Genomic DNA, 14,727 nt, shown 5'->3' on the forward strand with positions numbered 1-14,727 from the left:
ATACATACATGCTAAGTCTTAAGATAAGAATGATTGGTTAATTCATTTAACATTTCCTAAATACCTATCTTATGTCCTAATGTTAAGTGTCTGGTAATACAGAGATGGTGATGGAGCTCCTACCTTCAAAGATCTCTAGTGAAGAGGCATCTAATGATAATGTTGGAAAGGAGATTAAGTAGTATATATGTGTATAACGTTGGCACTTCCCTACTTTTCAACTCTGATCTCATTTCAGACTATGCTTCCAGCCATGCTTTTCTTGTCTTTGACTTTTGCACATCTCCTACACCTGGAAAATGCCTCATCCCTTTCAATGCACTCTCTACCCCAACAGCTAATTCCTAATCATTTCCCAAGTTTTACTTTAAAAGTCATCTATCTCTTCAGTGATGACTCCTCTGCTGACTTTCTAATTCTTCTAGAGTTGCTATAGTGCTAGCAGACCTATAGCCCTCTTTTGGACACTCTTAACACTTGTTATTACTTCTTTAATGTTTGTTTTCCCCACTTTATTCTAGATTCTCTAAAGTCAGGGAGTTGGTTTACCATTGTCTTTTCCCATCCCTACCCTACTATTCCTTTTCAGTGAATATGCCATGGCTTTGTGATGTATCAACTTGGACAGATGGAACTATCTTTCCTGGAATTTCTGGTTAAGGAGGGCTACAAGGGAGAGTCTCTCTCCAGGGCTGGAGGGTGGAAGGGAGGCTGCAGCCATTTTGCAGCAAACACATGTTGTTGCTGATTTACTAACTTGCTTTGTTAGTGTGAAGCAGCAGCTGGGCTAGCTGCATGTGTTTCCTCACTGTGAAGGAGGGTACTGGCTTTCACAGTATTCACTTGTCACCAAGGTCAGAGGCAACAAGAATGGACAGAGGGGGCAGGAAGTCGGGGCGGGCAGCGCTGGGAGGAGCTGCGGGGACTTGGGGCGACAGACCTCGCCTGCCTAACGCACACCTTCGTGTCTGCAGCACCCTCTGCTTCTGTCTTGGGCAAAGAGAGCCGGGGGCCAGAGATTCACCATGTCTATTCTCAAGATCCACGCCAGAGAGATCTTTGACTCTTGTGGGAATCCCACTGTTGAGGTTGATCTCTTCACCGCAAAAGGTCTCTTCAGAGCTGCTGTGCCAAGTGGTGCCTCAACTGGTATCTATGAGGCCCTAGAGCTCCGCGACAATGACAAGACTCGCTATTTGGGGAAGGGTGTCTCAAAGGCTGTTGAGCACATCAATAAAACTATTGCGCCTGCCCTGATTAGCAAGAAATTGAAAGTCGTGGAACAGGAGAAGATTGACAAACTGATGATCGAGATGGATGGAACAGAAAATAAATCTAAGTTTGGTGCAAATGCCATTCTGGGGGTATCCCTCGCTGTCTGCAAAGCCGGTGCTGTTGAGAAGGGGGTGCCCCTGTACCACCACATCGCTGACTTGGCTGGCAACTCCGAAGTCATCCTTCCAGTCCCGGATTTCAACATCATCAATGGCGGTTCTCACGCTGGGAGCAAGCTGGCCATGCAGGAGTTCATGATCCTCCCCGTCGGCGCAGCAAACTTCGGGGAAGCCATGGGCATCGGAGCAGAGGTTTACCACAACCTGAAGAACGTCATCAAGGAGAAATACGGGAAAGATGCCACCAATGTGGGAGACGAAGGCGGGTTTGCTCCCAACATCCTGGAGAATAAAGAAGCCCTGGAGCTGCTGAAGAACGCGATCGGGAAAGCGGGCTACACCGATAAGGTGGTCATCGGCATGGACGTGGCTGCCTCCGAGTTCTTCCGGTCTGGGAAGTATGACCTGGACTTCAAGTCTCCCGACGACCCCAGCAGGTACATCACACCTGACCAGCTGGCCGACCTGTACAAGTCCTTCGCCAGGGACTACCCAGTGGTGTCTATTGAAGATCCTTTTGACCAGGACGACTGGGGAGCTTGGCAGAAGTTCACGGCCAGCGCAGGAATCCAGGTGGTGGGGGACGATCTCACCACAGTGACCAACCCGAAGCGGATTGCCAAGGCCGTGAGTGAGAAATCGTGCAACTGCCTCCTGCTCAAAGTGAACCAGATCGGCTCCGTCACCGAGTCCCTTCAGGCGTGCAAGCTGGCCCAGTCCAATGGGTGGGGCGCCATGGTGTCTCATCGTTCTGGGGAGACTGAAGACACCTTCATTGCTGACCTGGTGGTGGGGCTCTGCACCGGGCAGATCAAGACTGGTGCACCTTGCCGATCTGAGCGCTTGGCCAAATACAACCAGCTCCTCAGAATCGAAGAGGAACTGGGCAGCAAGGCCAAGTTTGCTGGCAGGAGCTTCAGAAACCCCCTGGCCAAGTAAGCTGTGGGCAGGTGCACCCCCAAACCATCATCACTTGTCAGCTAATTAGACCCTGCCCCTGGTATCAGCTTGGGCAGCTCAAGGCCCCCGACCAGCACTTGCAGGGGCCTCTGGTAGTTACCTCCCCTCGCCCACTGCTGTGGTGTTCTCGCTGCTTCCTTAGAGCTTCTGCAGAAGCCAAGCTTGACCACCTGGAACCCTGTTAGAAACCCTAGCTCTGTAATAATGTAATTGGCCCAAATCATTGTTTTTCACCTCACTTTCCACCAAGCGTCTGGAGTCAATGTATACCAGCAATGTAATCTCCAAGGTGGCCACAGGCAAGATCCCTAGTGGTTTTGTGCAAAATAAAAAGCCTCCGCAACCCAAAAAAAAAAAAAAAAAAAAGAATGGACAGAGGTTTCACTCTGTCCTTGAAGAATTCCAGATTGCTCTTAATCTTCCTTTCCTGCCTACCTGCCATGCGGACTTCACGCTCCAGCCTCAGACATAGCAACAGCATATATATCGCCTATTGGTTCTATTTCTCTGGTTGAATGCTTACCGAGTCAGAGAAGATTGTTTTTTTTCTTTGTAGCTCATATAAATAGGACACTTGGTAACTTATATACCAGCTGCTCCTTCCACTAGAAGCATAAGACAGTAGTTAAAAGCAACAATCAAGAAAAAAGTATCTTATGTTTCAATCTTGGCTATGACACTGACTAGCCTGGATTCAGGTCCTTCATCTGTAAAATGGGAATATTTATGATACCTACCTGATAAACTTGTTATGAGGATTAAATAAGGTACTTATAGGTCAATGCCTGGCATATATAAGCAATATATTTGAATTTGACGGGTAAATATATAATAGTAATAATGGACTACAAAACTCTTTGGGAGAGCAGGAATCTTTTCTTGCTTGTTTAGCACTTAGATACCAGCACCTTAAAGAATGCCTAGCACATAGTAGGTGCTCAAAACTTGACTTACATTGGATACTTTCCTGTTTAATTTCTATCTCAAGGGCTAACAGTTGTTATTGCACTGGTTTTTTTCTTTTTTTTTCAATCTTTTATCCATCTACTATATCAGAGATATATACTACACCCCCCTTGGTAATAGTAAGCCTCTAAGGCAGTGATTCACACTCTGAGGTGAGGGAGTGATTCCGAATCTTAGGGTCCTAGAGTGGAGGAAGGCACACTGAAAAATCTCCACAGTTGATGCTATGTATCCACTTATATGACTGTGTCTTCCTCAAGGATGGTTTCTTCGTACCATGGTCAATGGTATTAAACTTTCTACAAAGTGTTAGTAAGTGTTAGAAATGCCAGTGAAGGAATACACAAGGCCAGGATAGGTGAAAAGAAGTTTATTTTAACATCTGCATACAGATGGGCCGAGGCCGAGATGGCATCAGCCCCAAAATGGTAGCCATCTAGGGCTTTTATAGTCAGGCTTGGATGGGCTCTCAAAGGGGTGGGGCCAGTTTAAAGGTAAAGTTCCCATGGAACCTCCCACCAGCCTCTAGGTTCAGCCTAACAGTAAGTGTTGTAAAATGATAACCTGCTTAATAAATATAGGGGAATTTTCTTCTTGAATATTCACTGGAATGCCTATCAAAGTAAAGTTCATAAGATAAAAATACAGATGCTTATTTTGTTTTTTTATAAATAGAAAGTGATTTATTAATTTAATAATTCACTCTTAAAATCTCTCCTTGCATTTTTTTCTTCTGAAATTTTTTAGCTGTTGAGAGTTTGTCTTGAGTTTGTTTCCTAACTATGAAACACAGCAATATATGGATGTCTAAATTTGTCAAGATCAACATGACTCAGTCAACTCTGTCCTTCTGGTAGTCTGCATTCATTCAAAGACTTTTGTTACTAATTAAGCATCCCAAATCAATTAGTTTCTGAAATAGTTTTCTATTCTAGTAATTGAGTTTAAAAATGACAGTCTTTAACTTAACAATATTCACTGTCAAGAATCTAATTTCAATTTCAGTTCTCTGTTGTAGGCCAAAATGACATATAAATAAGTAACTTGCCCACAGGAAGCCGTGCAAAATATTTTCTCATTAACCTTTTAAAAATTGCTAACTATTTTATGCCCATGTAATACATAAGTCAGGTTTTTTATTTGTAGCCTAGTACCATCTTTTAAATTTTTTTTTTTTGTATGGAGTAAAAATGAAGCTGATCTCTGGAAATTTCTATTCTTGTTTTTAGCAACTTCTAGTGGGTAGGGGACTTATTAGGTATCCAGAGTCACTAAGTCATTTCTCTGTTCTTGGAGTTGTGAAATAATTCTAACCAAAGTCAAGTCTAATAAGAAATTTCATCATTTCTAGTGTTTAAACTACTTGGATTCAATTCTTGATAAGCTACACGAAGTAAATCTGCTTCACGCACTTACTGTGGTAAGTTGTATCCTCAGACCTTCACAATTGAGTGGTCATCTTCCTGCCCCAGCTGATGTGTGCTCAGGGAAGGAAATCTCACCTGGATATTTGCCTAAAGCAAAGACAAATAGGAAAATAAACCTGTTTAAATAAAGCAAATATAAATTATTTTTGGATAATCTATTGGTTTGGATTATCTACGGCCTTTCTTCCCTCTATTAGCCTAGCTAATTAAGTGTACTTGCTTTAGGGCCTTATTGAATCTTATATTTATGTTATGCGTTTGTGCAGTTTCTCAGTTCTATTCATTAGAAACTGAAGGAGAGACATTTATCTTGGTTTTATCTTCAAGAGGAAGGTTCCTTGTTTCTTATTTACTGGATAATTTATGGGAAGAGGATAGGATAGAGGAATCCAGGCCAAAAGAGTATGATTCTTATGACTTTAAGATATACATATTATTAATTCTCTCTTCCTATAGAACAAATTCTAAATAGTTTTCAATGTGTTCCCAAAGAAAAAAATAGGATTAGCCACTGATGTCTTCTCAAAGCTGTCATGAATCTCAGTCTTCTGTTGAACCTACAAATGTTAGCTCCTCCTTCATGGTCAAAGTTGCCTTTTGCATTCTAGCATGTTAAGTTAGACTCCCGAGAAGCAGATCCTAAGATGAGGTTTTGTGTGCAAGTGATTCATTACAGAAGTGTCCCAAGGAAACTAGGAAAGGATAGGGGCCTGGGACAGAAGAGGAAGAAGCTAAGAGGGGCGAGGTCTCAGACAAAATTTGACAGAGGGTAGCTTCACTTTGATCCTTTGGTGGAACGCTGGTATAGGATACACCTCAGAGTTGCCACAAACAAAGGCAAGGGAGCTGGGTGTTCATATTGCCATACGTGTTAGTTGTTGGCCAAAGGCTGATTCAGGCAAACATAAACTCCCAAGCACTTCCAGCTCTTTGTGCCTGCAGGCAAAGTGACTCCAGTGGCCTGAGGATAGTCTTCCTCCTGCAAAGGCCCTTCCTGTTGAAAACATTCCAAATCTGGGGGCAAGAATACATGGAAATGGTATAAAAAAGGCCCTAGGGGATCCACGAGGAGTATTGATCTTGTTTACTCCAGGATAGCACAACTTGGACTTGAGGTGTGATTCCTGACACATCCTCCCACCAGTCCTCATTATCTCAGAGAAATCTCTTCATGAAGGGTTAGAAAAGGGACAGAAAAATTTCCTTGGAGCACTCATACTTTCCTTGGCTTGGCTCCCTGTGGTTCCATCTGCTGGACAAGGTGGGCCTATGTGGGAGTCTGTCTTTCTCTATTCCAGGTGTGAGGTGAGTCAGTCCTGACCCCAACCATACTTGTGAACCTCTGCTAGACAGAATAAGCTCCCTTCCTTCCCCATCAAGATACTCAACTCCATAGTAGTTCTTACAGGAATAGGCACATGTCCCCTACATAGGAAGCCCCCAGACTCAGCCATGTTCCCATTCACATCCCTCAGGAACAGGGGCCTGTATGGCTTTTGGCTTAAAGGAACTGCATAATGATTACTGTTGAACCTGATTGATATGACTGGTTTTCTACCTTAGATCAGAAACCTATCTCAGATTTGATAGCCTGAACTCTCAGATACCTGTAGGCTTTCTGCATCCTCCCCCAGGTGGGAACAGAGACCAGAGTTGGTATCAGTTGGTATGAACTGGTTAAGGATTGTGAGCAGCCTGCTTGTAAGTGTCTGGCATCTGTATGATGCTCAGTGCCCATGCTGGAACAATCGTTAAGTATTTTGATTATCACCTCTGGTCCAAAGTGACTCTTGATTCCTTTTGTGATTAAGTGCTTTTTCTGAATAGCAAGGAAAAAAAATCATCACTATGTGGTCAGAATACCATGGCCCTACCGATAAATAAAATAACACAATGATGGGATTTTCTACTTTATGCCCTGGTAGGAATTTGCTCAGGATGTAGCGTCTTTGCAGGATACAGTCAATGTGATGAAACAGCCCTGGGTTGCTGGAAATTGAGTATTCTTACTGGGGTTGTAGGGTGCATTTCAATAACCAGAGGCTTTTCCCTATCATAATCACTTCCATTTTGGATTTATTGTAAGCAAAAAATTAATAACTGTTGTGTTTGACTCATCATACTTTTTGTGTTGTAACAGCTAACCTTGTCCTAATGAATAGGCAATGATTTTATTCCCTTTTGATGAGGCTAAAGAAAATGGACTCATGTCACCATCTGCTTAAATTTTCCAAAGTATGCCATCCAAGTTATAGAACATTGTCTATCCGGAATTCACAGATGACAAGCAACAAGGTTTTGACTGGCTTCCTGTTCTTTTTTCTTTCAACTACTAGAAACTTATTCAACATCCAGTGGTATATTGCAGTCAAAATTCAAAAGTTTCTTTGCAGGAGTTGGTGCAGGTATACTATAGTATTTAGAATTTCATGTTTCTGCAAGAAGCTTAACATTCTTTCTCTGTCCCCTGCCCCAGTACAATGTTTCTCTTCTCATATTATAACCTCAGGCCTGGGTCTTCAGAACTCATCTAATACTTCAGTAATTAGGCCACATTAGATTATGTCTTCTTTTTTAGACAGCAGGTCAATATCTCTAGACTTAAGCATCCCATGTTGGGGGTTAGTTGAATATAGAACCCTTTTTGAGAATAATACATATAGAATTAATGTTCTATGGAAGTGGGAAATCTCTGGTTTAAAATATTACAGTTCATTGGTATGTTTCTCAAAAGAAATTACATCTGACAGTCTATGTTTATATGGATGGGTGGGAAGACCACAAGATTTCTACCAGGATCATTGGTAAAGGGACAAAAAGTAGTATTAATGTTTAGTTCACAGAGTAGATGGCTGCTGCACCAGAATTTTAAATTCTCCTAGATGAATGTTGTACTTGGCAAACCATGAAGAAGACTATGTGGCTCCAAGAACTGTCATATCCTTAATGTTTTGTGTCCCTAATCTATTCTTTTTTGGATAAGTTGGTGTCACTCATGCTACAAGGGTTGAAAATTCATACAGCTAGTGGCCAGTACTGATTAGAAAAAGGATTAGAGACTAAACCAAAGATGGATCTTGTGGTCAGATCAAGTACTTCTGAACTGACTTGGTTCAAATTCTATCCAATAATGGTCTTCCATGTTGCCATCTACAGGCAAATTGACCCAGTTGAAGTCTTCCACTGGGATGTATAAAGGTGAGGTTAAAAAAGAGCAGGTAGGTCACTATACCTCAGGGTATATTCCAGCAGGATCTGATCTATTGTTGCAGTGTTACCTGAAGCCTCTCAACCTCCCAGTCTAGAACCCAGAGTGACTATATGGATGAGAAGACACGACTATCATGTTCTTGAATATCTTTAAGACAAACTCTGTTTCTGAGAGTCATATGATCTTTCTCTTACTGTTTGCTTTAAGGAGCTTGACTAAAACAAACTCTACAAATACAACGCGTGTTTCCTCATGACTTACCAGTCAAAGAACAAAATTGAACCACAGTAATGGAGGAGAATGGTATTCTAACATGATTTAGGCCCCTCTACCTGTTGTTTCCTTGTCCCACACTGAGAACTGTTTTCCCAAAGTTGTGTACTCATGACCAGTTGATTACAATGAGTCATCCATTTTTCAGTCTGCTTGGGTGCCCTGAGAAAATAATTTTCAGAAAGGTGCTCAGACACCTGCAAGCCACTCAAGGGTGGTGTGAAGCTATTGTTGAAACTCTACAGCACCACCTCCTGGTGATGCTCAATCATCAATGCCACATCCTCTTCTTTTGCTGGTCCAGGAGGAGTCTCTTTGACCTGCCTTTAAATCTGCTCTAGCTGTTTCATTCTGCAGAGAAATCTTCAAGTGAGAGACTGCGTCATTTTCCAATAGTGCTGAACTCTGTCATGCAGACCACAAAGCTGTGCATTTGTTTCAATGTCTCAGATAGAATTTGTGAAAGAGCATTTTCAGCATTTCCTCAAAATTCCTCTAGTAGGACTCAAGCATTAAAGCAGAAGCTGGGCTAGGAGATATTCCAAGTAACTGGCATTCTGTCCTTTGTCTTTATTCTTAAATTTCCACACACTGTAACACTGAGAGGTTTCTTTTGTGTCATAACTGTGAACCTGGATTCTTTTCAAATGGTCACCTATGGTGTAGTCCTTAATGCCACTCATAGATGCCAAACAAGACAGGATATTTTGTGAGCTTATTTCCAAGTCGGGACTTTTATTGGCTGGAATTGTTAGTTCTCAAGAACAGAATCCTTTCTAGCTAGCTTAACCAGATTTATTAAAAGATATCAGGTATCCAGTAGTCTATTTCTCCAGCCCTCCAATATTATGAGGTAAGCTTCTGGGAACAGCTTCCAGAACGATATCACTGAGACAAGGGGGCTGCTACCTCCGTCCTACCTAGAAACACACTGCCGTGAATTGGAAACTATCCTACTGGAACTGTCAGAGCCGGAATAACTGCTTCTTTCTTCTGATTTCAAAACCATGTTCTTCTGTATTATCAACACATGTATTGTCTTCAGCTTGTTCCCTCTCATAGCTCACTTCTGCATCTTGGTCTCCTCTGAACATAGGCCACATGTTTGCACCATAACTGCAAGGAGTCTTGGAAGACGTAATGTTTAGATACCAAAATAAAGAAGGCAGGATTTGCAAAGTGGGTGCTATCACAGTTGGAGAGGGAGTTCAAATGATATTGGGTGACCACAAATAAAGGATGTCCACTACAGATCACAAGTAATCTTATATTATTTTGGGGAGTTTCAGTAATAATTGTATTAATACAAGTGAAAACAATAGCAGCAGTTAGCATTTATTAAGCACTTGTGATGTGCTAGGCACTGTGGTTAGTGCTTTACATGCATGATTTGATTTTATACTCACAATAACACTAAAAGTTGATGTTTTAAAACTTATTTTAAAGAGTAGAGAACCAAAACTCAGGGAGGATAAGAAATTTGTCAAAGTCAACCAACTAGTACCTGGTGAAAACAGACTTCGAAATCAGGTTTGTTAAGTTCCAACTCTTATGATGTCCTGCCTCCTTAACTCACAACTTTCTTTTATGGTAATATTGTTATATATGAAAGCACTTCCTGGAAGTTTTTTTTAAAAAAATAACTCCAATAAAACATACAGTTTATTAGACCAAGTCATTTGGCTCATTAAGACTATGCTGGAAGACATACCCTAATAGTTTTTATGCTATGTCTACATTTCTTTCTAAGCTTTTAATTAGATGAATTTGCCTTAAAAAAATTCAACTTTTTTTTTTTCCCCAGAAGAATTTGGTGAGTTTTCCTTTTCAGCCCCAAATAACTTTTCCTCTGACTTGTCTTCCATCATCTTCTGGACTGCTGATACTTTCTATTATATTAGGTTTCATGAGAAGGCTTAAATTCTCCTGATGTTATTCTCTGACCATTTTTAAACAGGGAGTGTGACACATTTTAATTCATTTTATTTTGTTTTATAGCTTTCCTATACATGTTTTATACTGCTTGAAAAACATTCTTTTGTCATTGTCACTTTCAGCCTGTATGCAACCTTGGCAGCCCTTTCATTAATCTTTTTCAAAATTAATTTTTTCCAAGTGTATCCAAAGGTAAGAAAATATTTTTAAAACCATCAAAACATTCCTCCCAAACTTTAGTCTTTGGAAACATAGCATCATGAAACTTGACACTTTTCTTTTATTTTTTAAATTATAGAAACAAGTATTATGGTTCTAGTATTTCTTTTTGATTCTTGCTTAGAATTTCCATCTCTCTTCTTACTTTACCTATCTGTTCTTGCATGTTGTCTACTTTTCCCCTTAGAGCCTTTAGCATATTAACCATTGTTATTTTAGATTCTTGGCCTGATAATTTAAAAAACTCTGTCATATCTGAATTGTTTTCTGATGCTTGTTTTAAGTCTCCAGATTGCTTTTAGTATGCCTTCTAATTTTTTGTTCAAAGCTAGACATGATGTATAATATATTAGGCACTGAGATAAATAGGCCTTTAGTGTGAGGTTTTGTGTTTATATGGTGAGAAGTTAGTCTTTTTTGCTGTTGCCACAGGTGTCAGAGGTTTCAATTTATTCTAGCGTCCTTGAGTTTCCCTAGAAACTCCCTATTAGAGTCTGTGTCTTGCAGCTCTCTCCGTGGTAGTCTACTGTCACTGTCCTAGAGCCCTGTTGATGTGGTGGTAAGGTATTGGGGATGGGAAGCATCCTGTAGTCTTATGATTATGTCATTATTTTAAAAAAATGGGTCAGAGTCTCTGGACTGTGATATTTATAAGAGTTTCTTAGTCTTTTTTGAATTTTTTTTTGTTTATTCTTGAATTGAGATAGGAACACTAGAGGGGGTTGGGGTTGGCTAATTGCCCTTCCCTAGGCCAGATAAGGCAGTAGTAAAGTCAATCTGTGACTGTTAATGATTTGAGTTACAATTGTTTGACTTCATGATGAAGTGATACATGTTTAGTAGAAACTGTACTTTGAGTACGAATATCACCATTCTGTTATTCATGTTAAGTACAGTATTCAATAAATTCCATGATATATTCAACACTTTATCATAAAATAGGCTTTGTGTTAGATAATTTTGCCAAACTGTAGGATAATGTATATGTTATGAGCACATTTAAGACAGGCTAGGCTAAGCTATGACGTTTGGTAGGTTAGGTGTATTATTAATAGATAAATCTTCAACTTACAATATTTTCAATTAATGATGAATTTAGCAGGACATAGCCCTATCATAAGTTGAGAAACATCTGTAGTTTTACGTAAGGGGAAGACTTAAATTTTCAGAAAACAGAACACTCTGGGTGTATTTCAAAATGGTTACTTTTCTTTCCCCTTTCCAGAGTTATCTCCAGTTCTCACAGTGAGAACCTGGTGAGCTTCTCCCAGAAGTTTTAGCTCTCACACTAGTCTACACTCAGAATTCAGCAATTTGTCATTTATAGTTTTTATTGTTCCGGCCAGTTTCTGGCTCCAGTGGCTTCTGCTGGTGGTGAGCTGTGATTTTCTCTCATCTCCTGTTTCTCTAGTTTTTGGGACAGCAGTTTGCCCTGCAGCCTCTATTCTCAGATGAATCTAAGAATAGTTATTGATTCTTAGTTTTTCAGCTTTCTCCTTGTTATGAGGATGGGAGTGACAATTTCCAAGCTCTTCACCCAGTGGGGTGGAAAGTGGAAGTGCCAGTTTTTAATACTTTTTTAATTCCAGAATTTTCTTGTTTTTATAATCTTTATCTCTTTATTCGCTATTTGATTTGTCACTATTATCATATTTTCCTTTAATTTATAAAGATGATTTTCTTTAGTTTTTAAACCTACTTCTAATACCTGCTTTGATATCTTTATGTGCTAAGTACATCTATGTCTCTAGTTGACAGCTTCTCTTGATTTTTTCTTTTGTATGGGTCACACTTTTGTGTTTCTTCACATGTCTCATAAGTTTTTGTTGAAAACTTAAAATTTTAGATAATATATTGTAGAAAATCTCAATTTAATTCTTTCCTGGGTGTTGTTTCTGTTTGTTTGTTTATTGTCTAATGACTGGTTTGGACTCATTCTGTGTAGTGTCTGTTCCTCCACGGTGACACATGATGTCTGATATCTCTGCTCAAGTCTTTTCTTTTTTTTAATTACTTTTATTTTTAAGCCTGACTTCATAGAGTTTGCTCTTATGTCACGTTTGTTTAGTGGTCTTTCAATAATCAAGCAGAGATTGTGCTCACTCATCTTGAGCAATTAAGGCTCTGCCCTTGTCATGGATCTGTGTGTGAGTTGGGGACAGTTTACTAGTTGTTCTTGCCTTTTTCTTTCTGCTTGCAAAGACCTCACATTCGTCCAGCAACAGGCAGGCAGCTGCCTTCTCCAGGCTCCCCTGAGAGTGTGCACAGCTTTGCACAGGCTCACTGCCTTTCCAACTACCAGGGTTACCTGGGAGCTCATGAAGGCCCATCTGGCTGCCTCATTCTGCAATGGTTATTGGAAGGAATGGAAAAGGAAGCTGACCAAGAATGTGTGAAAGAACTGGTTGATGGTTCTTATGTTCCAGCTGAAGTTGGAGAATGGGAAGTGATCAGGGTGTCATTTGACACAGTATACCGCTATCCAGTATACCACTATCCAGATGAGAGTTGGAGTCCAGCATCCCAGTTTAACATTGTGCTGGTGTTGGACTTCATCTGGCCAGTTTCTCAGAAGGCACTGGAGCAGGAGAAAACTAAGGGTGCTGGTGAGAGTGCAATTCAGGTGATTAACCTTGGGGTTGAGATTGACTGTGAAAAGAGGAAAAGCGATGACAGAACTGACAGCCTAGAAGAACCTGAAGAAGTCAAAGTGCTGGAAGCATTGGTAAATCTGAAGAGAAAAAGATACTTTCCTTGAAGTCATGAGTGAATTAGAAGTCATTAGGAATTTGGGGTCAGAAGTTGAGTCAGAGTAGTTGTGGACCAGAAGCCTCAGAGGAGCCAGTTATTTGCTACCAACCCTTCCTCCTAGCAACTTCAGGTGTGGGACAGCCAAGAGCATCCAGTTTGCTGGACTGGAGGGGAACCTGTAACGTCCAGGTGACTGAAAAGAATTATAAAAAGAGAGTGGAGTCAAGTACTAGTGTTTGATTACTTAGGGTTTACTTCCAGTTTTCCCTTCACAAATTGGAAGAAACAAAAACACAAACAAGCAGTTTATTCTCTGGCCTCATGGAGTTAACAGTCTAGTCTTCCTCTCTGGGCTGTCAGGAAGGGTACTATGGCCTAGTCCTCTCCTTGGGATCTAATTCAGGTCTTTGATACCAGTGGCTCTTACTGCAATAGGTACCCTTTTATGAAAAACCATGAAAATAAGATTTGGACTGTGTAAAAATGATTAATCTTATTAGAAATTTTGACCAGATACTCACTAAAAATATATGATGCCTGTAATCCCAGTGCTTTGAAAGGCCAAGGTGGGAGGATTGCTTGAGGCCAGGAGTTTGAGACCAGCCTGGGCAACATAGCAAGATTCCAACTCTACCAAAAAAAATAAAACAAAAAAAAAAACAAAAAAAAACAACAGAAACCCGAAAACCTATCTAGGTGTAGTGGTATGCACTTGTAGTCCCAGCTACTTTGGAGGCTGAGGCAGGAGGATTGCTTGAGCCCAGGAGTTGGGGTTATAGTGAGCTATGATCGTATCTGTGAATAGCCACTATACTCTAGCCTGGGTGACTGAGCAAGACCCTGTCCCTTAAAAAAAAAGAAACCATATATATATATATATATATATATGGCTTAGAAACAGTGTAACTTGAAGAGATTATTTTAGTATTTTGCCCCTCAAAAGTATTTCTTTTTTAAAGGTTGGTTCATTTGACATTCAAATAAGTGGTTGATTTAGTACATCAGTTACAATTGTTTATCATCAAGCTATCTCCTCCCACTCTATTTTTCGCCATTTAACAAGCTGCTGTGGCATGAACAGGTTTAACTGTGAAGGAGATAGGTCTCCTGTAACATGTCCTTGGTGCATAGTTCATTTCCTTTATCTTTGTGGATTCTTAGAAAGACCCTTAACTAGAATGTATGTGAAGCAAAGCTGTGGAACTAATGTGTGATTTTTTTTTCTTTGAAAAGAATACTTGGTTTGTCATTAATGAACTTAAATCAATGGTTTCATAATGAATTCGGGCTTTATGATTCCACGTTATTTAAGTTTTTAGAAGAAAATGTAAAAATTTAAAATCTGTTTTTTTGGATTAATTTCTATGGAAACTAGTTTAATTATGGATCATTAACTACCTCACTTCAATTCTAGTTTCATCAAAGTTTCTTTATTTTTTTAACTGGGAAATTTTCTAGTATAATAAATGCCTCTGGAAAGACCTTTGCTCTGCTGTCAAAACTCCTGATGGCATGGGTGGAGCCTAATCAGAAATAACGACCATCAAGTGCTCATCTTTTCTGTTTTTTTTTTTTAAACAACTGATAGAAG

At 40.1% G+C, this 14,727-nt stretch overlaps 1 protein-coding gene across 1 annotated transcript; it reads left to right on the forward strand.

Moving 5' to 3' along the window:
- Positions 1-887: 887 nt before the first annotated feature.
- LOC123628365 (alpha-enolase-like) lies at positions 888-2,723 on the forward strand. The gene has a single exon (XM_045538059.1). The coding sequence runs from the start codon at positions 1,026-1,028 to the stop codon at positions 2,331-2,333; it is 1,308 nt and encodes a 435-aa protein (XP_045394015.1). The 5' UTR covers positions 888-1,025; the 3' UTR covers positions 2,334-2,723.
- The last annotated feature ends 12,004 nt before the right edge of the window (positions 2,724-14,727 follow it).

Source organism: Lemur catta, chromosome 1 (genome assembly GCF_020740605.2).
Source record: "Lemur catta isolate mLemCat1 chromosome 1, mLemCat1.pri, whole genome shotgun sequence".
Taxonomy (NCBI): domain Eukaryota; kingdom Metazoa; phylum Chordata; class Mammalia; order Primates; family Lemuridae; genus Lemur; species Lemur catta.